This window comes from Electrophorus electricus, chromosome 8, assembly GCF_041902795.1.
Source record: "Electrophorus electricus isolate QZ-2024a chromosome 8, ASM4190279v1, whole genome shotgun sequence".
NCBI classification, from domain to species: Eukaryota; Metazoa; Chordata; class Actinopteri; order Gymnotiformes; family Gymnotidae; genus Electrophorus; species Electrophorus electricus.
This window is the reverse complement of record NC_137504.1, coordinates 24,934,613-24,957,056: the sequence shown is the minus strand read 5'-3', so window position 1 is coordinate 24,957,056 and position 22,444 is coordinate 24,934,613. Positions and strand designations below refer to the sequence as shown.

At 40.0% G+C, this 22,444-nt stretch overlaps 2 protein-coding genes across 4 annotated transcripts; both read right to left on the bottom strand.

Moving 5' to 3' along the window:
* Positions 1-3,014: 3,014 nt before the first annotated feature.
* On the bottom strand, positions 3,015-13,068 carry b4galt4 (UDP-Gal:betaGlcNAc beta 1,4- galactosyltransferase, polypeptide 4). 2 transcript variants are annotated; one of them, XM_027026026.3, is made up of 8 exons: positions 12,938-12,998; positions 11,438-11,489; positions 10,132-10,722; positions 8,876-9,108; positions 8,514-8,701; positions 8,187-8,309; positions 7,970-8,074; positions 3,015-7,486 (listed from the first exon to the last, which is right to left on the bottom strand). In XM_027026026.3, exons 3-8 carry the CDS (start codon positions 10,421-10,423, stop codon positions 7,345-7,347), a joined length of 1,083 nt encoding a protein of 360 aa, XP_026881827.2. In that variant the 5' UTR covers positions 10,424-10,722; positions 11,438-11,489; positions 12,938-12,998; the 3' UTR covers positions 3,015-7,344. The 2 variants fall into 2 exon arrangements, with proteins under 2 accessions (XP_026881827.2, XP_035383379.1); XM_035527486.2 differs by lacking the exon at positions 11,438-11,489 and having other exon boundaries at positions 12,938-13,068.
* A 1,143-nt stretch (positions 13,069-14,211) lies between these two features.
* casr (calcium-sensing receptor) lies at positions 14,212-20,901 on the bottom strand. Of its 2 annotated transcripts, none has more exons than XM_027026105.3 (6): positions 20,682-20,901; positions 20,089-20,395; positions 18,790-19,629; positions 17,857-18,087; positions 17,318-17,441; positions 14,212-17,120 (listed from the first exon to the last, which is right to left on the bottom strand). In XM_027026105.3, the coding sequence occupies exons 1-6, from the start codon at positions 20,897-20,899 to the stop codon at positions 15,976-15,978; spliced, it is 2,865 nt and encodes a 954-aa protein (XP_026881906.2). In that variant the 5' UTR covers positions 20,900-20,901; the 3' UTR covers positions 14,212-15,975. The 2 variants fall into 2 exon arrangements, with proteins under 2 accessions (XP_026881906.2, XP_081574881.1); XM_081718755.1 differs by having other exon boundaries at positions 20,089-20,472; positions 20,682-20,818.
* Positions 20,902-22,444: the final 1,543 nt, after the last annotated feature.

Below are 22,444 nucleotides of genomic sequence, written 5' to 3'. Positions count from 1 at the left end.
CCAGATCCCACACTTATCATTTAAATGTGACAGGAACATAGTCCCCCAATCCCCAACACTGTTCCCAGATCAGCCTAATAAAGCTGATGCCAAACAGAGACACCTTGATTTATCCTTCTGTGAAAATTTGTAAATACCATTTACGATATTTTTACTGTTTTAGTAGTAATTGTAAGTTTCGCTAAGAGTTAATCAAAGCTTTTTGGGGACAGCAAGCATTATCCAAATCTGATCACATAAGCCATTTTCCTGTAGGTTCCATTCAAGATGGAGCCACTGGTAGTTCTGCTCAGGGTACTGCAATAACATCAGGATAACACTGCATCTTCCAAAATGTATGTACATCCACGCTCTCGCTGGATGAACTCTACTTCCAGGTCCTGACTGTCATGACGGTGACGCATCTATTCTTATGGCACCTGACTTGTAAGAAAGTGCACTGCACTGGGTCAGCACATATTGCCTTTCTTATTAAAAGTCATGCAGTAACATTTTCTTAGACATGGAAATAGAAGTGTCAGGAATGGAAAATTGATACACATTGTACATTGATAGATTTTTAAAAGTTTGTATCTATCTGTCTGTGGTGCAGAGAAATGCAACGTTTTCAACATGTATAGCCCATCTGAAGGCTGACCCTGGCTTTATCAAATAGAGACAAGAAGCCATTTATGGAAACATGTATTACTCAGGAACACAGCCCATGTGGCAGTTCCTGCCCCCCCCCACACACACACACAAAGTGTGTGAACTTCAAACTGAAAGAGTTCATTTCTCACAATGCTGCCACCACAGCGAGAAATACCGTTCGTCAGTGAATTCAGTCATTTGGGCGCTGAGGGATCAGGCCTGGGTGCAGAAACTGAGGCATTCCTGGTTTCTTCCCCAGTGCTCTTTATCACTGCTCAACCAGACAACGTCTCTCTGACCGCGTACCTCCCTCCCTGCTGTGGACAATAAGCCCTTTCTGCTGCACAGGACGGAAGATGACATCACCCTGTCACATACGAAGGGCCAGCACTGGAAATATCTGCCCCCTTTGTAAACTGATCTGAGAGCAATTTTTGATATTTCATTGATAATAGTTTATGCTGAGAGCTGAGATTGGTTTTGAAAAAGAAAACTGATGCCAGACCATTTGAAAAGGCATCTTGTCGCCAGACAGAAGTACAGTGGGAACGGACACTGTTGATTTTCATCCGTTTTCACTAATTGAGGATTAAATCTATAAGGCTAGAATGTTTTTAACAATGACTGTTAGATGCTGTTTATTGAAATTAAAATAAATCCGTGCATTGTGCGTTTCAGATTTTGTACTAAAAAAAAGTCCAGTGGAAGACAAACCATGCAGATGTGCACTGTTGTAAACATTTTTTGAGTTAAATCATTATACAATGTGAAACACATTAGAGTCACATAAAACTGTAAAAGTTGGGGGGGGGGGGGGTATAAAAACAAGGTTCATTATTTAATACAAGGATGATCGAGCCCGCTCATCTTAAAGTGCAGCCTGAAGTGTTCCGACAGGCTGAAGTATGCTACCCATCCAGACCTTTTTTGTAAAAGGTTCAGTGATACCAGCCTCCACCCCCCGTAACGCTGGAGTCTGAGAAAGAGCTGCTTCATGCAGGAGAAAAGCCCACCGCTGTTTATAGAGTGTGAGAACAGAATCCTGCTCCATCATCAAGTGTCCGTTTCCATGTCCATGCCTCGTAACGCGTGCCAAAGGTTACTCTTCTCAGCGCAGTTATGGGTCACATGTCCAGCCTCAACAAAGGACCGATTCAATTGGGTGGCCATGATGGATGGACCCTAGATTGTCCAATGATGTAATACCAAATTCTCTAAGCAATGGTCAAAACATTTTACCTTTGGACAAAACGTATGCAGTCTTCTAAGAAATAACTTGCCTTCTGCTGTTGGGTGAACTGATATCAGAGTAAAGTCAGAGCGATATGAAATAAACACATTAACTGGTATTCATTTGGAGCTCAAAGCCTCGGTTTGTCTTGTAATGCAGATTAGTATTACCGTCCACCAGAGGGTGCTCAACAAACCCTCATACGTGGATTGGGGATTGCTCCTCACCCTGCCTTTAGAGCAGAGCTTTTGAAAAATACCTGAGACTTAATTGGTGCTGACCTATATTTGGACGCCAGCACCACCTGCTGGACTGAAACTGCATAGCGAAGGTCCCAAGCCATTTTTGTTTGTATCCGATTTGGTTCCAACTGACACGGTCGGGAGCACCGCTTTCCAGTTCTGAAATGCATGACTATGACTTTAAAAAGCAAGCACTTCTGCGAAAGTACACAGTGACGCAGAATCAGTGGTGAAAATTCAATTACATGTATCATTTTCACATACCATGGAAAGACCCACAGTACCCACACAATCTTAATTACTTGGCCCACACCTCACTCATCCATCAGATGTTACCACATTGGGCTCTAAATGTTATTGCAAAGTTGCTATTTGCTTCAAATTTGCATGATAAACAGCCAACTGTTTTTTTCAGTCAATTATTCACTAACTGTTCTTGAGATGCTTTGTCACTGATTTTCACCAGGAACATGTGAGAAAACTAACACTGTACCTCCCACTGCATGTCTGGTATGTGAAGCTTGATATTTGGTTTACTCTCAATAGCAATTACCTCAGCAGAGGCATCCAAGCTGGAATCCAGCTCCAGAAGAGATGCCCTTTTCCACACATCACCATACATAGAGAAAGAGAGACCTCACGAAAGTCTAGAAGGCGAGAAAAGCAACTCACATCTGAGTTGCTGTGAGAGAGTAAGAGAGAGAGAACAGTTTACAGAGACAGAAATAACAGACAACATGATGACAGAGCACGCAAGAGTGTGAGAGAACACCTACACTACAGGAAACTGCCTAAACAATTCTGACAGGATTCTTGCCAAATCAGAGACAAAGAACAAGCAGGAATCTACACAGATGTCCAACAGGCCTACATACATACAAGTTTAAAGTAATTCCCAACAAACATGCATATCAATGAAATAATTTATTGAAACCTTCCAGAATCCCACCACCCGATAGGTATTTTTGCTTACGTGTTTAATCTTAAGTGTTTCACAAAAACACTACATTCTTCCAAAGCAATGGTTTTTATGCAAAGCTATATAAAACATAAACAAAGTAAAAGACTCAGAAGTGAGAGAATTTAAGCTGTCTAACCAACTGTGGTTTAGCACTACTGTGGCATATGTCCTCAGTCAAATAAAACAGATCAGACGATCAAGATCTATTATAAGTCTGCATCTTTCACAGAAATAGCTGATTATCCTTTATATTATATTTAGCCTAATGTAATGATGTAAAATAACAGACATTCAGTAACCAAAATATGTGCAGCACTCAGAAAAATAGCAAATGTGCTTTATGATTATTAAAATGAGTCAACTGAGACAAAATTTCATTGCACGTTATATATTCAGAACTAAAATGACATTTTAAGATTGGTCTAATTCTAAGAAAAAAAAAATATATTAAGGTAATCATGTAAATAACAATAAGGCATTTGAAGTAGAGGATCACACAAAATTCACCTCTACCCATGATATGGAATCTCCTTCAAATTGTTCTCAGCAGCAAAAAGATCTTGTAGAGATTATAAATCCATATTTCACTTTTATAAATATGAGCTGCACACACAGACACACATTCAGATACAGAAGGAGCTGGTTGCTCCTTTTTGCTGTTCTGAACTAAATTTTTGCAGTAGTTAAAGATGGCTATTGGCCTGGAGTAAACAACTGTAGGTGATTATAAAATGGAACCTTCTATTGAAAGATTTCGATTTCTTCATTAGCCAACTATTAGCTATTACATAAAGTCCAGAACGACTAGTACATTTGTGCTTGGAGGTACTTCTATTGGAGAGTCTAGGACTCATAAGTGGCATCTTAAACAGTAAATCTTTGCTAGGAAGAATCCTTTAAGGCTTCGTTAAGAGATGTCCAGAGTCCAGATTTTGATCTTTTACTTTTGCACAGACAGAGCAAGGCTAATGTAGCTAATAGGTAATGCTTATGTTAGCTTCTTACAAATACAATCCTGCTTAAACCATCACACTTTGCCTAAACCACATTTTCAAGTTGCCTGTGTGGCTTCTGATTCTGTAAGCTACACCGAGATTCTCTACTCCAATGAGATTACGAAAAGTAAAGTGGATATCTGAAACCACACTGGAAGCCATTTTTGAACTTGGATTCTTCTTTCTTAGAAAATAAAATGCCATCACCCATGCTGGAGATGTTGCTGGAAAGTGCATTGGTAAAGAAATGTAAAAGCAATTTGCCTGAAATTGTAAAAATAAAATCCAAAAACAAAACCATCATTAGGCTTGCACTGTACTTACATGAAACATTTTGCAACTACTACAACAGTCTGAACATCAAGGAAAAACAAACAAACATACAAACTGTAAATTGGGCAAACTCCATTTCTATGGCAGATAAATAGACAGATCTGAAAAGAAAATCTCACAGAAACACTAACCGTGTCTCAGTCAAAAATTAAACAGTCACCAAGTAAAAAGACAAATTCCTTTATCATTGGAGAGGATATAGCATTCATAACTGCATGTCAATGTCAATTCAACCCATCAAAAATCACTTACTGCTTCACTGGCCACTTAAAAACATATCCAGGCAGTCCACAGACCAATTCAGTGGACAGTAGTGCACCTAAAAATGTTTAGCCATCTATTAAAAGGCAATAAGAGATAAACATTTAACTAACAAATTCTGATTTACAGGCCAAATTTGTTACTTAAATGTTACTACTCATTCACTTAAGTGTGTGGAAAAAGTCCACAGTATCATGGCATCCAAATGATTCTGTTCATAAATACGTCATTTCAGCTAAGGCTGTAGATTTAAAAGTTGTCAACGGTTTCCTACAGCGCAAGTAGGAAGTATAATATAGCCAACAATAGCAACAAGTCAGTCTTATGTTTTGGTTTCCTTATTAATGGAGACTTATACCCATCAGACCTCTAAACATCTCCCTGTATAATGTCCTCACTCTGACACTGACCCAAAGTTAAAAGTAGCTCATTTCTACACATGCACCCAAGGCTAATTAGTGTCCAATATAATGCTGCCTGATGACAACCCTGGGGCACATCCAGCTAGGTTTACCAATCAAATACTAGTTCTGCAGATCACTCAATCACACCCACTTCTCCCCTCATGCACCTCTCCCTTACATATTTCACTAAACAACGAAACTCTGTACTGTGCAAATGTTTAAGCGCCTATAGGTCAATCATCATCATCCAGTGAATCTTTAAGTAAAAAAGAAGAAGCTGACAAACCTTTTGCATGATACAAAGTTGAAAATAATATTTTCCCTAACCCTACCTGGCATCAAGAAAGGTGCAACAATACCTGTTTTGCTACTCTGAAATCTAAAATAGAGATTACACTGAAATTTACAGTGCAAGATTTGTGTGCACATATCTTTTAACTATAACTAAATCAAAGTCCAGAACGACTAGTACATTTGTGCTTGGAGGTCCTTCTATTGGAGAGTCTAGGACTCATAAGTGGCATCTTAAACAGTAAATCTTTGCTAGGAAGAATCCTTTAAGGCTTCGTTAAGAGATGTCCAGAGTCCAGATTTTGATCTTTTACTTTTGCACAGACACAGCAAGGCTAATGTAGCTAATGGGTAATGCTTATGTTAGCTTCTTACAAATACAATCCTGCTTAAACCATCACACACTTTGCTTAAACCACATTTTAAAGTTGCCTGTGTGGCTTCTGACTCTGTAAGATACACCGAGATTCTCTACTCCAATGAGATGACAAAAAGTAAAGTGGATATCTGAAACCATACTGGAAGCCATTTTTGAACTTGGATTCTTCTTTCTTAGAAAATAAAATGCCATCACCCATGCTGGAGATGTTGCTGGAAAGTGCATTGGTAAAGAAATGTAAAAGTAATTTGCCTGAAATTGTAAAAATAAAATCTAAAAACAAAACCATCATTAGGCTTGCACTGTACTTACATGAAACATTTTGCAACTACTACAACAGTCTGAACATCAAGGAAAAACAAACAAACATACAAACTGTAAATTGGGCAAACTCCATTTCTATGCCAGATAAATAGACAGATCTGAAAAGAAAATCTCACAGAAACACTAACCGTGTCTCAGTCAAAAATTAAACAGTCACCAAGTAAAAAGACAAATTCCTTTATCATTGGAGAGGATATAGCATTCATAACTGCATGTCAATGTCAATTCAACCCATCAAAAATCACTTACTGCTTCACTGGCCACTTAAAAACATATCTAAGCAGTCCACAGACCAATTCAGTGGACAGTAGTGCACCTAAAAATGTTTAGCCATCCATTAAACGGCAATAAGAGATAAACATTTAACTAACAAATTCTGATTTACAGGCCAAATTTGTTACTTAAATGTTACTACTCGTTCACTTAAGTGTGTGGAAAAAGTCCACAGTATCATGGCATCCAAATGATTCTGTTCATAAATACGTCATTTCAGCTAAGGCTGTAGATTTAAAAGTTGTCAACGGTTTCCTACAGCACAAGTAGGAAGTATAATATAGCCTACAATAGCAACAAGTCAGTCTTATGTTTTGGTTTCCTTATTAATGGAGACTCATAGCCATCAGACCTCTAAACATCTCCCTGTATAATGTCCTCACTCTGACACTGACCCAAAGTTAAAAGTAGCTCATTTCTACACCTGCACCCAAGGCTAATTAGTGTCCAAAATAATGCTGCCTGATGACAACCCTGGGGCACATCCAGCTAGGTTTAACAATCAAATACTAGTTCTGCAGATCACTAAATCACACCCACTTCTCCCGTCATGCACCTCTCCCTTACATATTTCACTAAACAACGAAACTCTGTCCTGTGCAAATGTTTAGGCACCTATAGGTCAATCATCATCATCCAGTGAATCTTTAAGTAAAAAAGAAGAAGCTGACAAACCTTTTACATGATACAAAGTTGAAAATAATATTTTCCCTAACCCTACCTGGCATCAAGAAAGGTGCAACAATACCTGATTTGCTACTCTGAAATGTAAAATAGAGATTACATTGAAATTTACAGTGCAAGATTTGTGTGCACATATCTTTTAACTATAACTAAAATGTGCATACATTTATATGACTCTACTGCATCTGTCAAAAAATAAAAGTCCTATCACAGAGATCCTCTGTGAGTGCTGCTGCACTGGCAGTGCTGGAATTGTACACTGGCTCAACCACTGTACACACTGTTCGTCCAATTCAGTCCACACTAAAAGACGAGAGGGGCAGCCGTAGACCAGCCTCAATGCTGGGCAGGGGGCTTGCCAATGTCCACAGTGACGTTGATGTACAGAGCAGATCTCTCTACCGATAGGGTCTTGTAGGAACAGGAGTTCAGTCCGTCCTTCTTCCATGTCTGCGGAGTTTTGGACAGCAGATGCATCCTGTGTGTGGCAGAGAAATCGATGAGCACTAAGTATGTCCAAACCTACCCACATGCAGTTCAATAAGTCTAATAAGACAGATAAAATTCTTCAGAAAAATGAGTAACACAGCCAGGTGTGCTAGGCAAGAGAAGGAAATTTATTGCACTGAGCTGAACTGCTGTTTCAGTGCTTCAGTGAAGGGAATGCACAAAACACGCATGCAACAAGGAAGTAGATTGCTCCCAGGGTCTATAGACTGCACTTATCTGCAGACTTCCCTGTTCCTGGTCTCTATGATTCCGATGTTAATTCAGATAAACCCCATAATATAAATTGTCAAAGTTGAAAAGTTCAAAAAGTCAAACAATGTGGGTCACAGGGAACTTAAGAGGCATTCACTGCAATATCCATTGCTTTGCCATGAATCAGGCTTGGGGAGAACAACTTTAAGACTGCTTTAGTGTTATTGTCCATTACTCCACCACATGTGGGTGTACTGACCTGTCTTTATTGACCTCATTGCCATTGTCTCTCTGGTGGAAGACCATGGTATAGCGTCCGATGGCCTTGGGTGGCCTTGAAATCAACATATTTTGCAGACGGACCCTAAAAAACAAGTGCACCATAAAGCCTGAGCGGTTTTTAAAGTGCTAAAAAAACAAAACAAAAAAAAAACACTGAGCCGACGAACTGAGCTCATTGGCGGCTTGTTTGTTACCGTATCCGGAGGTCGTCATCCTCACCGCCCCATCCCCAGTATGTGTTGGGGAAGCCATTCACTTTGAGGAACTGCTCTTTTGACAAGGCTGTCACACCCCCAAAGTAATTTTTATATCTCAGCCTGAAAGAATCCATATGACAACACAGGAACTACAGCTTTTCAGGCCATTTCATGGGGATGTTTGCACAGTGATGGTATTTGTTTGTTGTTGACACAGTCCAACAGGATATAGGACTTATATTCTTACATGCTTAAATTTCTAATTACACTGCACACTTGTCATGACAATGTTGGATGATCTGTACCAACCCTCCCCATACTCACTTGTAACCAGTGGAGTTCCTGCCCACCACCAAGTGTTTGGGCTGCTGGTCACATGTGTACAGATTGTGATCATTCTCAGGGACAAGGTCAACATCGTGAAAGATGAAGCACTCCCAGCTGTAGTCTTTCAAAGCCTCCAAGTAGCCAATGTTTAACAGTTTAGCTCTATTAAATTTGTCTTCACCAGCCTACATGGAGAACACTCACACACAGCCACAGATACACACAGGTTTTGTATCTATATGAGTGTATAAACTCACGAACCTAACAACATGAACCTAACAACAGTCTAAGCCTCAATAAAAATAAAAGCAACTGCTATGCTCATCTCAAACTTCTCAACTGCACCCCAAGCTGCACACCTGGTGAATGACATAGATGGCGTAATGCAGCTGCTGTCTCTGCAGGAACGGGTGCAGGTGGTGCAGCAGGTAGAGGAGATGTTTCTCCCGGTTCCGGTGTGGGATGAGCACAGCCACACTCTGCCTGGCCACGCAGTCATCAGGCTTGTACTGCCCCTCAATCACAGCATCGTTCTCCCATGCCACCTGACTTAGCATGAGCGTCGGCTCAAACGACAATGCCAATGGCCCGCCTTGAACAACAACAGCATATTTGTAAAACCAAAGTTTAAACTGGGCATGGGGGATAACAATTGCAAACATAAATGCCACTCTTGCAAAAGAACTAGAGAGACACAAGACAACAATCTCAAAGTTAAACACAAACAATGCACAGAGAAGGCTAGGAACACTATCACTTAAGCTAAATTGCCTGGTTTGTCTCTATACACATGGTCCAAGATCTCAGCACACAGTGAACTCAAACACAGAGCAAGTGAGTGGGAGCGGAGGCCCATATGCATTCCCAAAGCCCAATGCTGAAGCAGCTGCAGAGGGGCCTGTAATGGGTAAACAATTACATTCACTCAGCAGGATGTGAGACTCAGCACTTAAAGGGGAGCCACACTATCCTGTTTCGGCTTCCTCTTAGTGTTACTGACAGCTATGGGCATGTGGGAATCTGTGTGCCACTTGTCATCAATTATCTTATCTACTGAATTCCCTGGACTATAGGACCAAAACCAACCCCCCCCCCCCCCAAAAAAAACAAAACAAAAACAAAAACAAAAACAAAAAAACAAACAAACAGAAAAACCCCACCCCACCCAGCCACACTCATAGGTACATAATTACTGTACTTGTTTTATGAGCATCTTGACTTTTTAACAGTACAAACCTGTCTATAATTGTTAAATTACAGAATACATGCATTTATTTCAGCAGGTCAAATATGCATTCAAAATGTAAATTCTTAAATAAAAAAGGAAATCTAGTGAATTCAAATGAGATGGCAAAAGCCGCCTGTGCATATAAAACAGACACACAAGAGGCAATATTGAAATGTATTGATGCTGCTCATTTCATTTTGCATATTATAATGTGTTTGTCTGTGAAATAATTAACTTTATGAACTACACAATGGGCAGCATTGTCATTTTTGAGAAAAAGGATAAAAAACAGTTTCTAGTTCCAGATGTGGCATTGAAAGAAGAGAAAATTAAATAAGGAGAGTAAAGCTATATGGCTATTTAAAAAGCAATTGTGAGAGCACTCACGGAGTAGAGGAGATTCCTCTGGGCAGGGTGCTTTGGGAACCTCTTCCTCCTCTCTGTCCTTGGTCATCATCAGGTCCAGGGGGGCATAGGACGTGCCCTGCCCTGGATCTGGACCTGCCTCCACCTCTGACCACGTCCTTTCCAACTCCTGCACCTGAGTGGGTATCAAGGCCTTCAGCGGCCCGCTACTGAACGTCGAAATCCACACTAGAATGCACAGGCACAGGGCCAGCAGGAGCAGCAGACACTTGGTATTTCGCAAGAGCCTGAACATGGTGGGACAGAGGGCCATGGCTGGAGGCTCAGCAGGATGCACCGTGGGAACACACACGCAAAAGGACCGACAAACAACACAGAGTCCTGGGGAGGGACATCTGCTGATGTCGTGCACAAGCCCAAAAAGTGCAGCGTAACAAAGTTCCTCTGACACTAGCTAATAAATAACTCTCAGAGCTAGTGAGGAGTGGCTTGTAGTAACGTCTCCGTATTTCTTTCCACTAGTCATTTTGTAAATTTGATGCAAATAAATTCAACCGTACAGTTGCGAACAATGCAGAAACGCAGAGCTGGGAGTGCTTCTGGCCACACAAGCTGTGAAAAGAGAAAGAGAAAGTGTCCTGACCAACAAGTCTGGCGAGTACTATTTCACATTCATGAGATATATCACAGCATAACCGTTCACCTTTCTCAAAGTCCCTTCTGAGGACAACAGCACTCCATTGACACTTGTCTTCACTCTCTTTCCTACTTACTCTCTTTCCAAAACTACATATTTAAAGGTTCCTATTTGATGTAATGTTCAATACATAAATGTTTCCACACTGGTTTATCAGTTACCAATTTTCTTATCCAAATAATAAATGGCAATATTGCAAACATGAGTACACCTTTCTAAAAGTTACAAAAAATACAACTTAATAAAATGTTTTCAGGTGCCAGTTAAGGTTAACTGATCAGCGGTTGAGTCGGTTAAACTATAATACTCAAACAGGTGTAATTATTTGACAGTTATCAGTGATACTTAAAGGAAAAACAATTTATCTTTACAATGATTCTTCTTCACAGATGAAACAGCCATTATATTGATAACTAATGGCCTGAATGTTCAAGAGATTCTATACTAAGTCTATTTTAACATGACCACCTCCATGGAGCATAAACTGTCCCCTTTGGTTCCAATGGTACTGTTAAGACAGAACACAAGTAACAAAAGCCATATAGCAATATTTAAAAAGATGGTCTATTGACAAGGTCCCTGAAACAAGGCCATAGCCATAAGCTTTCACCTCATGACAAGCAAGTTTACCTGAGAAAAGTGCAGGAGAATCGCCAAGCAAGTGACCCAGGGTTTGGAAAATCTGTGGCAAACCAAACAGGGGTGACTGTTTCATCACACACAGTAAGAAATAGTGAAGTATGGCAGTGGTAAAGTTCTTACATGGGGATATATGACTGCTAAAAGTGTGCTTCATCAATGGCGTCATGAATTCCCAGATGTACTACAAAACCTCAACAGAGAAGATGCTACCCTATCAACACAGCAAGGATCGCCGAGCACTTCTTCAACATAACAATGGAAAAACGAGGTGATGTCATTTGACACACTTGGCCCCATCCTCACTCAATCTCAACCAAGCTCAACCTTACTAAGCACCTGTGGGGAATTTTGGAGACACGTTCCACTGCACTCCCCATTAAGCATCAAAGGTATCAAGTAGGTCATGCTTCAGGAGCTGATCATGACAGACGAGAAAATGTGTCAAAAACTTTTACACTCTGTTCCAAGAAAGGTCAGTACCGTACTTAAAAGAGGACACACTAAGTACTACTATTTTACTTATTTCTTGAATAAAGGGTATACTCATTTTTGCAACATGATTTAAGCAAAGTTGTCTAATTTATTTTTAGAAATTATTGACATGTTTCTATGCTGTTATTATATAAGTATACAAAGTTTAACAAGCTACATTTTTTTTCATGCACCCATGAATTTTAACAGTACTCATTTAGAAATAAAAATATATATTTACATTTGCAGCACTTAGCGTCTGCTCTAATCCTGAGCGATTTACAAAAGTGCTTTGTATTTACTCAGAGTACATCCTAGCCAGTAGAGTAGGTTAGAGTCCAATATACCAATGATCTAGAATACTGTAGAAATACAGGGATCAATGCCTAAAAGTGCAAAATACATAAGCGCTATCTTAGACAATTATAAGTGCAATAAACAATACGTACTAGAGTTTGTTAGACAACATCAGTTTAATAAACAATACCCTACAATATATTTGCATAGTGTTCTTTTCCAGAGCAATATTCCAGATTCATGTCTAATAGGAAACCTGGGCCAGTGTTCCACTCACAGTCAAACTACTTAGGTACCCATCAGAAATCTTTTGGCAGATAACAGATCTAGTAGTTATCTTTGACAGCATATTAAGCTGCCTTTGGACCTTACAGCTAGCAGACAGTAAGACTGAAAATCCCATACGAGCAAGATAAAATAACTAGCTAGTTGGTTAGCTAATTTATGTAGTTAGCTAATAATCTTGTTTATCAGTGTACTCAGGCAGTAGGTTAAATTATCCTGAATAAATTCGCTATCCAACCAGAAGGAGTTAGCCCGCTAGCTAGCTAACGCTACATAAGATAGCTAAACAGTTAGCTCCCTAACCACCTAACGTTATTATACACTACACTCACTGTTTCAGCTAATGTCATTGCTACTAACTAGCTAACTGGGCAGGTGACCATCTGCAGTAGCGTGAACACAGATAATATTTTATCCCTGAGACAGAAATCCTACCTGGCCCGTTCCAGCAACTATATGTTCTTCTCTCAAAGGGGGAGCGCCAAGTGAAACGTTGCTTCGGCGAACTCTGACGTTAAAACAGCCTGGCTCCCTTCACCGTGCCCCTCTCAGAGGGGGCGGGGCTCCGCGTCACAAGCCGTAGACAGAGCTCCGTGAAACGAGCAACGTTACCTGAAAAGGCGCAGTATTTCCATCAATACGAAAGCCAACATGGAAAACCTGTACATATTTGTACCAAAAATCCCCCCCCCCCCCCAACAAATCAGGCAAGAAAAGAAATGAAACGGCTTTGAATATGCTATTTTACAACTTTTTTTTACAGCTACTTATTAAAACGCCACATTTTGGTAATTTATTTTAATATTTTGGTTATAGAACCGATTAGTCAAACTAATGGTAAATGGGCAAAACTATCACTTGGCTATATTATACATGAATACAATTTTATTGTTATTATTATTTTTATCATTAATGAAACGTAATTTTGGGGCGATTTGATCTTAAATATTAGAGTCCCTTTTGTTTGACTCATCACCTACCTCAAGTGCTCCTATTTCTCCAAAGACACAGATTTTACTTCAAAATGGCATTTTTCTTAAAGGTTCATGTGTCTTGACCATGACATTATTGATAAACTGATAAATAGATGTTTGGTTAATATATGTTTTGTAACCATATACATATAAAGGTTCTATCAATGAACTATAGAAATGCTGCTGAAAGGAATGACAAATGACACCTACTATATAACCCACTATTAATACCCCAATTCAAGGTCTTTCAATATCCTGAATCCTGACAAATTTCAAAGCTCAACCCTCAAACCAAAACTAGTTGGGTGAGTCACTGCTGAATGACGCACCAAGGGGGTTCAAACGTCATAAATCACACAGAGCAAATCTCAGCACTGTGTGCCATGGAAACCAGTCTAGTGAGTTTGACACAAGACTCAGCATCAGACATAACATTGCTATCTATAGCCACAGTATTTCTGAGACACTCTGAGATGCTTTGATGTAATTTTTGGTGCTGTATGCTCATGTGAGGAGCTCCAACCCTATTTCTTCTTTCTCCAAATAACACCCAGGTCTGGAATATATATTGAGTGTCCTGGCATGAGGATAACACAAGAAGAATTCATTTGGTGCTCATTTATCAACTACAAATAAATCAGTGGGTAATGTTAATATTTAAACACTTCAGAATCCTCCAGGATGAGGCAGAGACCACATCTCTCTTTAAGGAGCCTCCACTAATCTCCTACAGATGAGATAAAAAAAATAAAAAAAAACCCATCAAAGACATTTGTGAAGTAAATGTGAAGTAAATATATAGCACAAAAGAACCAATTATCACCCATTCCTGCTCATGGATTATTGTAGTTGTTGTTTACTTTTGCAAGAGAAGTAACCATCTTTACACTGGAGAAACCAAGAGAATGGTTGCTGGTCATTTTGTTGAACATTAAAATGTTATGACCATTAGAGTTATAGTTTGCTGTTTCCACTGGCTAGGCATTTTAATACTAATAGACATTAACATTCCTGTGTATTGCCAGTTGTTGCTATGACAATTAAGGAAATAAAGAACAACATAAACTGGTTTCACCTCCTAGAACTTTAGAAACATTGCTTGCACAGTTGGTGAAAGACCTCTGTAAAAACATCCCTTTTCTCTGGAAATCATGTTTACTACAGTGCAGTTATTAATATCTCTGTAGTAAAGGATGTCCAGATTATGTTTGTGATTTTTTGTCTGATTATCACTACACTAGACACATCTATTGTGTATTTATTTTATTTATATAGTATCACTACACTGCAACTACAACTGCAGATATTACTACAACTCAACAGGAACCAGAAAATCCTAACATGAAGCCTAATGAAAACAACTAAAAAAAACCCCCGATATGAAGCAATAGGAACAGACACCATGAATATACTGATGACCTGTGCTTTTTGGTCACTTCTAGTCATAATTCATTAAAATTTGAAATTTGTGATCCTAACATACAGTGAAGATATAGGTTCTACCATTGAAATTGCTTGCCAGCAAGACAGATTTTAATCGAAGCTTTTTTGTAAGTTTCTCTCGTATAAAGGATCACATGACACTCTTAGGAGTTATCTGCATTAAACATAAAAGAAAAGACAAAAAATGTTTAGTAGGCATAATATACATACATTGCAGTTTAAAAACAAACTCTTAAGAAAAGTTAAGACCAGAAATGTAATTCCAGATACATCTTGTGATTGTAGCACTTTTAGAATTATACCCCGGAAAAAATGGCTGTTAAACTATCAGAAGTGTCCCAGAAGAGAAAGGCCCCATATGCCCATGTTTCTTACGCACTTGTGCAGATGCATCAAATTAGCAGGATGACACAGGACTGTACATTAACATCACAATAACATCTTCATCTGCTTTTGACACTGAACTCAGCTTTCAAAAAAGTACAAATAAGGTCAAAAGTTATGTACAAGCTGCTACTGTTGCCAGAATTGGAAAGAATTGAACAGCTAAGCAACCTTAATATAAATGCAATATATAAAATAAATGTCAAATAAATCTAAGTACATTAAGCAAGTACATGCCTCAGTGGGAAACAGTCAAGCCATTCAGTTAATGCGTGAATATGAAAACTGCTTTAATGACCACACAACCATGTTTCCAGAAGCTAAAAATATTCAACACAACTATTCAAGGCCTTAAGAGACATATGGATGCTGATTTTGTTCCCATTGTTTATACAGTTTACAACTTAGAACTCATCCATGCTGTTGTTCTGGAAATCCTGATGCCTTTAAATGGTATAGAAGATCATGTGAGACTAGCAAAATGGTTGCTGGATTGACAGAGCATGATTCTGTTAAATGACTAAATTCAAAATGACTAAAGTTCAGAGGCTGGAAAAAGACTTATTTTCATTGTACCAAACAAAGCAATCATTCATCACCATCTACAGTTTCTACATAGCAGCCATTTTAAGCACCAAAGAATTGCCCCTCAGGCAATCAAGCTACTCAGTGTTACAGTTTCACTGAGTTCTCTCTTGTTTCCTCAAAGCTGAGTGAGAGATTAACTGTTCCACCCTCAAAGCTCACCCTCTGCCTCTGGCTGCGCCTCTGTGGAGGGGTGGCTGTCTCATTCCCATTTGTCTTCAGGCTGATTGACGAGGAGGGTGAGGAGGCTGAGGACCCACCTACACTACTGGACCTCTTCCTTGATGCTGAGCTTTGCCTTAGTGTGGCTTTTGCGGCTGCTTTGAAAGAGTGAGCCGCCGTGCTGGATCGAACCTCTTCTATGGTGTTCCTGGATGGCTTGAAGAGGATGATGTAGACCTTGTTGAAAAAGATGCATGCTAGCAAGCTAAAGCTGGAGGCCAGAATAGCAATAACCTCTACTGCAGACACGAACTTGCCATAGGTGCTAAAGTAAGCAGGCACAAAGGAGATCCACACAATGAAGAAGATGAGCATACTAAAAGTAATGAACTTGGCCTCTGTGAAGTTTTCTGGAAGCTTCCGAGACTTGAAGGCAAAGAAGAAGCACACAGCCGCCAGCAGGCAAGTGTAGCCAATCAGAAACCCCAGAGCCATCATGGACCCTTCATTACAGGTTATAAAGATGATCTCATCAATGTCGTAGTTTCTGTAGCTTGCCGGTGGGGCATTGTACAACCAGACCACGCAGATCATAACTTGCACAAATGTAAACAGAAACACTAAGAGAAACTGCAGATTCATCCCCCACCACTTGCGATGAAGACTGGTGGGTATCTTGGCCTCGAACACCAGTAGGACCCGATTGGTCTTCACCAGAATGCAGGAGATGCAGAGAACAAAGCTGATTCCAAAGGCAGGTTGCCGTAGACGACATGTCCAGTCCTGAGGTTCACCAATAAATACGAGCGAGCTGGAGAAACAGCAGATAAGGGAGAAGAGCAGCAAGTAGGACAGCTCTCTGTTTGAGGCTTTCACTATGGGCGTATTCCGGAACTGCACAAAAACAGCCATTACAAACGAGGTCAGAAGCACTCCGAGCACAGCAAATAACGCCAAAGCAATCCCGAATGGCTCTGACCAGGATAGAAACTCAATCTCCTTTAAGAAACAGGATGTGTGATTTCCAGTGGACCAGGAATTGTTGGGACATTTGGTACAAACACTGGCATCTGTGGATGACAGAAAAATTAAAGTGTTAGAAAATGAAAATGGTCAAACCAAAACTACAAATCGTTCAAAAGCACAAAAATTAAAAACACTACAAAAACTAGAAAATAATAATAATGCATACATACATACATACATACATACATACAAACAGTTTCAAGTTGAGAATGAAAGATGTTATGGTAATTCTTTAACCTACCTTTATGGTCACTATATTCACCATCAGAGCACTCGGTACACTCAAAGCAGCAGGTAGGCTTTCCCTCAATAATTCCCTTCCGGGTCCCAGCCTCACAGTCATCACTGCAATTTGAAAATGGCACCTGGCAACAGACAACCAGCAGACATACTCTTTACATTTACAGCATTCAGTAGACACACATATTCAGAGCATCTTATGAAAGTGCTTTGTCATTTACTCATAGAATGTAATAATCAGTACATTAGGTTAGAGCTCAAGAGATCATTGAACTAGAATAGTGTTGATACAGGAATCAATGCTGATACCTAGAAGTGTGAAACAAGTATATACTCAATTTTCATCATCATTGTCTGATATAATGGTTTGTTTGTTTTTTTAACATGTACATTAAACCTATTTTTGAAGTAAACAATATTTCTGGAGCTGTAGCCTGGAGCTGTGTTTAATCTCTAAAGAAATAGACAAGAATTAAAAAAGCAAGAATAAAAAAACTACTTTTTGTTGACGTCCACCATCCTCACGTTTTTTAGACTCACCTCAGTCGTATAGCCATTCCATAGTATTTTCGTTTTGTCTATGGAGAGCTTGGCCCCTTTTTTGCCATGTACGATATAGTAACCAACTTCTTCAAAGACTACAGAACCATCCTCAGGTGACCGGTGCCAGTTTATGATGGTGTAGTTGGCCGAGAGTTCGCTGCTTTCGTCAAAACGCACCCTCTCCCCCATGCTGTTCTGGAATTTCAGGTGCCTCAGCTGCTTCAGGACCTGCAGAATCAAACAAGTAGAATAAATTATTTATAAAAGGACTCAAGAAAATACACCCATAATGACCAATAATAAGACAAGATAAGTGTCATGGAATGCTCCTCCCCCCACGAGTCACGTGTTATGGCCCGCTGTGTGCAGGGGGCTTCACAGTTGTCCAATCTGTAACCATGCCCCCCTTGGGATAGCACACACCCGCACGGGATTTAGTGTAAAGTGTTTTTCTGTATTTAAACCGCTGTCAGTGTGTGCTCCCTTGTTGGTCATTGTTTATGTAGATGTTGTGGTAATGTTCGTTTGTGTAGTTAAAATCAATGTTTTCATAATCTTTGTTAAATATTAAGTGTGTATTCATGTGGGAGTGCCACTGCTGTCGTCTACGTCTTAACTCAATAAACATGTCACAGTCGAGGGAGTCTGTGCGTCCTGCCCTGCAGCACTTAGGCTGTTACAATAAGTTATTTCTTCCAGAAATGTTTCCTCATTCAGTCCCATCTTAAGTTTAGTGCTAGTGTTGTGTTAGCACTTCCCAACCAAAATATTTTGCCCAAACCAATTCAGGTTTTGGCAGCAAATTAATAAACACATTTTTAAAACGTTTTAACTATCCATCCTGACAAAGCAGAGAAAAAAAATTGTCCATCACTATGGAGCAGTTTAGCTTAAATATCATAACAGGTTGGATCAAAGAGGTCACTTTACCTGCCATGCCTCCACTTTCCTGATATCTGCACATGAGCCATTAGCGAAGAGTCCTCTACCAGGTGTACAGGTGAGAATGTTCTGTAGTGCCTCAGCTATGGCATAAACTGCTATGTAAACATTATAGGAGATCCTCAGGTGAGTATAGTCCAGATAAGGTGTCTCTACAGTTGTGATGTCCTCCTCACCTGTGCACAGTGGCCTAAAGCTGGTGCTGCCATTCTCACTGTCCACCTTCCGAAGACTGTCTTCCAGGTAACAGTTGAATGTCTCTTCCCAAAACTCCTGAACAAACTCATTATGAGCGGACTTCTTGGGATGGACCTGCTGCAGGAACTCCTTGAAGCCAGGTATCTGACCTGCCTGCAAGGCAAAGCCTATAGTCCCACCCATAACATCCAGGTATTCTGGCTTGGCGACCAGGCTGGAGATGGCCCATGCCTCGCTCGCTATCCACACGCGATCGGTGACATTGCGCCTTACCATTTCCTTGACCAGTGGCTCCACATCTGGCCCACTTGCAAACACAGCAATGACCTTTGCAGTGGAGTTTTCAATGCGGTCTGCCAGGCGCACAATCTCGGCTTCGTCGAGGTACTGCGAGATCAGCACATTCAGGTCGATGCAGATGTCCCTCTGAAGCATCTCATTCTCAAACTTCTCGATGCCTGGCCGGCCATACTCATCATCAGAGCCGATGGCAATGACCCAGTTCCACTGGAAGTGGTCGATGACAGCAGCCATGGCAATAGCCTGATATTCGTCCGTCGAGATGGTCCTCATAAAGGATTTGTACTGGTTCTTGTTACTCAGGAGGCGGCTAGATGAAGCATAGCTGATCTGATGGGACAGGATGGAGAAGATGGACATGATGCAAAGCAGGAACAGAGGAGGAGTAAAGACTAAATTTACCTAAAGCACAAAAGTTATAAGAATAGTTGGATTCTGATGCACCATTATTGATTGATCATGGGTCAGTTGCCATGTTATAACACCAAAATCTTCAAATTCTCATCATTCCATCAAAGGTTACATTTATACTGTATACTACTTACATTTACAGCATTAGGTGACACTTTTACCCAAAGCAAATTACAGTTATGACTGAATACAACTTGAGCAATTGAGGGCCTTGCTCAGGTGGCCAACAGGGTCAAATTGGTGGTTGTGGGGCTTGGACCGACAACCTACTGATTACTTGTCAAGTACATTAACAACTGAGCAACACTGCCCCAAGTTACTTAGCTTTACCTGTCATTTCATGAAAGATAAAAATACCAAAAGGTGATTCTTTCACACCTGTGGAATATAGAAGAGTCCCACAAGGTCTGCCACAGCTGTAGAAACTGCAGATCCAGAGGCCCCGACTACTGCAATGGTTGATGGGATGTTCCCAGTGCAATTACAAAACTCATCCAAGTTCAGTGACTCAATCTTATTCTGCGCCACAAAACTCAAGGAGGCCTCCAAAGCTTTGGAGACAGTATTACAGGTATCAAATATTCGGTAGCCCAGTGTGACGTTGGGTAAAAGAGTAGAACTGTTGTTGATTTCCTCAATGGCAAAGATCATGGCCTGTAGCCAGCGGAATCCACGGAAATTATATCTGAACAACACAGAAGGTGAGTGGAAGAACCATTCAGTCCAACCGATAAATCTTAAAAATCAGAGCATAAAGATGATCTGGGATAGAAACAGACAGCACCTCCATTTAAAGAAATTAAAACTAAGTGGGGTAAAAATCAGTTTAAAAGAAACAGGTTTAAAACCATTTTAAATACAAATGTGTTTCCATGTCTGCTCTTGAAAATGTTTGAATATCAAACTAAACTTTGCTTTGTCCTTTTAAAACAACAACAACAACAACAACAGAAAATGGCACGTTGACCTACCTCACACACTCAGTTGCCTCTGGTCTAGCTGCCAAGTCCTGGTCTTTGGAGGCCACTCCAAAGTGAATGGGGAAGAGGCCGCCCAGCAGTATGTCACCAGTCTTCTGCGCCCTCTGTTGGGGGCCATAGGTAGTAACGCCAGAACTTGAACCCAGTAGCACAAGGTAGTGCAGATAGAAATTCAGGTAAAAGCTCATGGTCTCAGCTCTGAATGGCATCTCCAAAAGGGCTTTTAAGAGTTTTTTTTTTTTTCCTTTTGAGAGTAGAGTATGTTGGTTTTCTCCACTGAATTAATTAGATTCAATTTACAGAAGACAATATACAGATGTTACTCTATTACACCAGCAGCATCAAATGCAAATGCTTGAGCAGAAGTGAAATGAATATATGTTTGAAAGTGAAAACAGATCTGTATCAGAGGTGACTGGTGATGAGCACAATGGGTTTGACTTGCATTGTCATCCCTAGACAGCTGATGTAGGATCTATCTGAGGGGCTGTCAGTCTCTTCTCTGGTGGTGTTCTCTCCTCTGGCACTGAACTGACCAGTCCTGTCTTCATCTCTGGTATTGTTTGAAGTGGATGTGATGCGCTTAAGACAGACTGGTCCATGAGTGTTCAATCTTGGCGTTTGCTCTTGCTCTCTGTCTCCTTTTTAACTACTTTTTGGACTAATTTATTGTGACATCATCCTATAAAAAAGAATAAGACATTTTGTTCTAGTCAAAATATCCCTACTGTCTGAAATTAAATTAATTGAGAATCCATTATTTCATGAACTTTCACACCTGCAGTGGCAAAGACCAAAAAGACACACCCAAGCCCTCTTATTTTAACTAGGCTTTTATTTCATTCCAGCTTTTAGTAGCATCCAGCCCATCATTTCACCCACAATAAAACTTGTTCACCCCACCCAATGACTTATGCATGCTGGCTACAGGCACAGAAAACTCTGACCCGGTATCACCTTGACTTAGTCAAACCATAACAAGAGTTGATAGAAAACACAAAGCTGATCTGAGGTCAGCAAAAAAGAGGGTGACGTCTACCAACACAGAGTGAGAAAGATGTGAAGCAACGGGTACTTTGTTTCGCACCACTGACCTGCTTGCTGGGGGTGCTGGGTGTAACACTGTGTTCACCATAACCCGTCTTCCCACTGAAGGTGCAATAACAGTCCAGCATCTTGCTGATTAACCCTGGAAATATGCAGCAACAGGACTTAACAATTCAACAGAAACCTACCGGAAAGCTCCCTGGAAAAAGATAGAGGATCTGATTATACAAAGGAAAAGACTGCATGCTGTGCAGATTTCAAACAATGCTTAACATTTGATACATTTAAAAATGGGTTGTAAAACAAGTAGCAAGTTGTGATATTTTCAGTATTAGATACAATGAGACTCCCAAAATATGAACCTAGTATACTAAAAATAACCAAAAAAAAAAAAAACCAAAAAAACCCCAACAGAAAAAACTTCACACAATTTGCAGAACTGAATATCATTCTACTGCACAGCAGAAACTGAAAATGTTCAATCAACAAATTTGAACAGTCTGAAAGGGTCTTGTCAAATCTTAATGAATTCCAACTTAAATACCAAATTAAACAAAATATGCAAGGAAATAAAATGCACTAAAAGATCTGATAAGAAAAAAATAATAAGAAGAAGAATTTATCCAGAAAGAAGAATCTTACCCCTGTTCAAAAAAAGCTTTAACATGCATCGGTTCTGAATAAAGATACAGACATAAGCTTGGTCA

Bases quoted from the DNA above. Each gene is read 5' to 3' on its own strand.
- b4galt4 (XM_035527486.2), bottom strand. From the start codon at position 10,423: ATGGCCCTCTGTCCCACCATGTTCAGGCTCTTGCGAAATACCAAGTGT. The intron at 8,310-8,513 runs GTGAGTATGGGG...GGATTCTTTCAG, and splicing joins AGGAACTCCACTGGTTACAA to GCTGAGATATAAAAATTACT. The intron at 8,075-8,186 runs GTAACAAACAAG...CTTGTTTTTTAG, and splicing joins GATGACGACCTCCGGATACG to GGTCCGTCTGCAAAATATGT.
- casr (XM_027026105.3), bottom strand. From the start codon at position 20,899: ATGCCATTCAGAGCTGAGACCATGAGCTTTTACCTGAATTTCTATCTG. The intron at 17,442-17,856 runs GTGAGTCTAAAA...GTCTGTTGCCAG, and splicing joins GGAATGGCTATACGACTGAG to GTGCCATTTTCAAATTGCAG. The intron at 17,121-17,317 runs GTAGGTTAAAGA...TGTCATCCACAG, and splicing joins TGAATATAGTGACCATAAAG to ATGCCAGTGTTTGTACCAAA.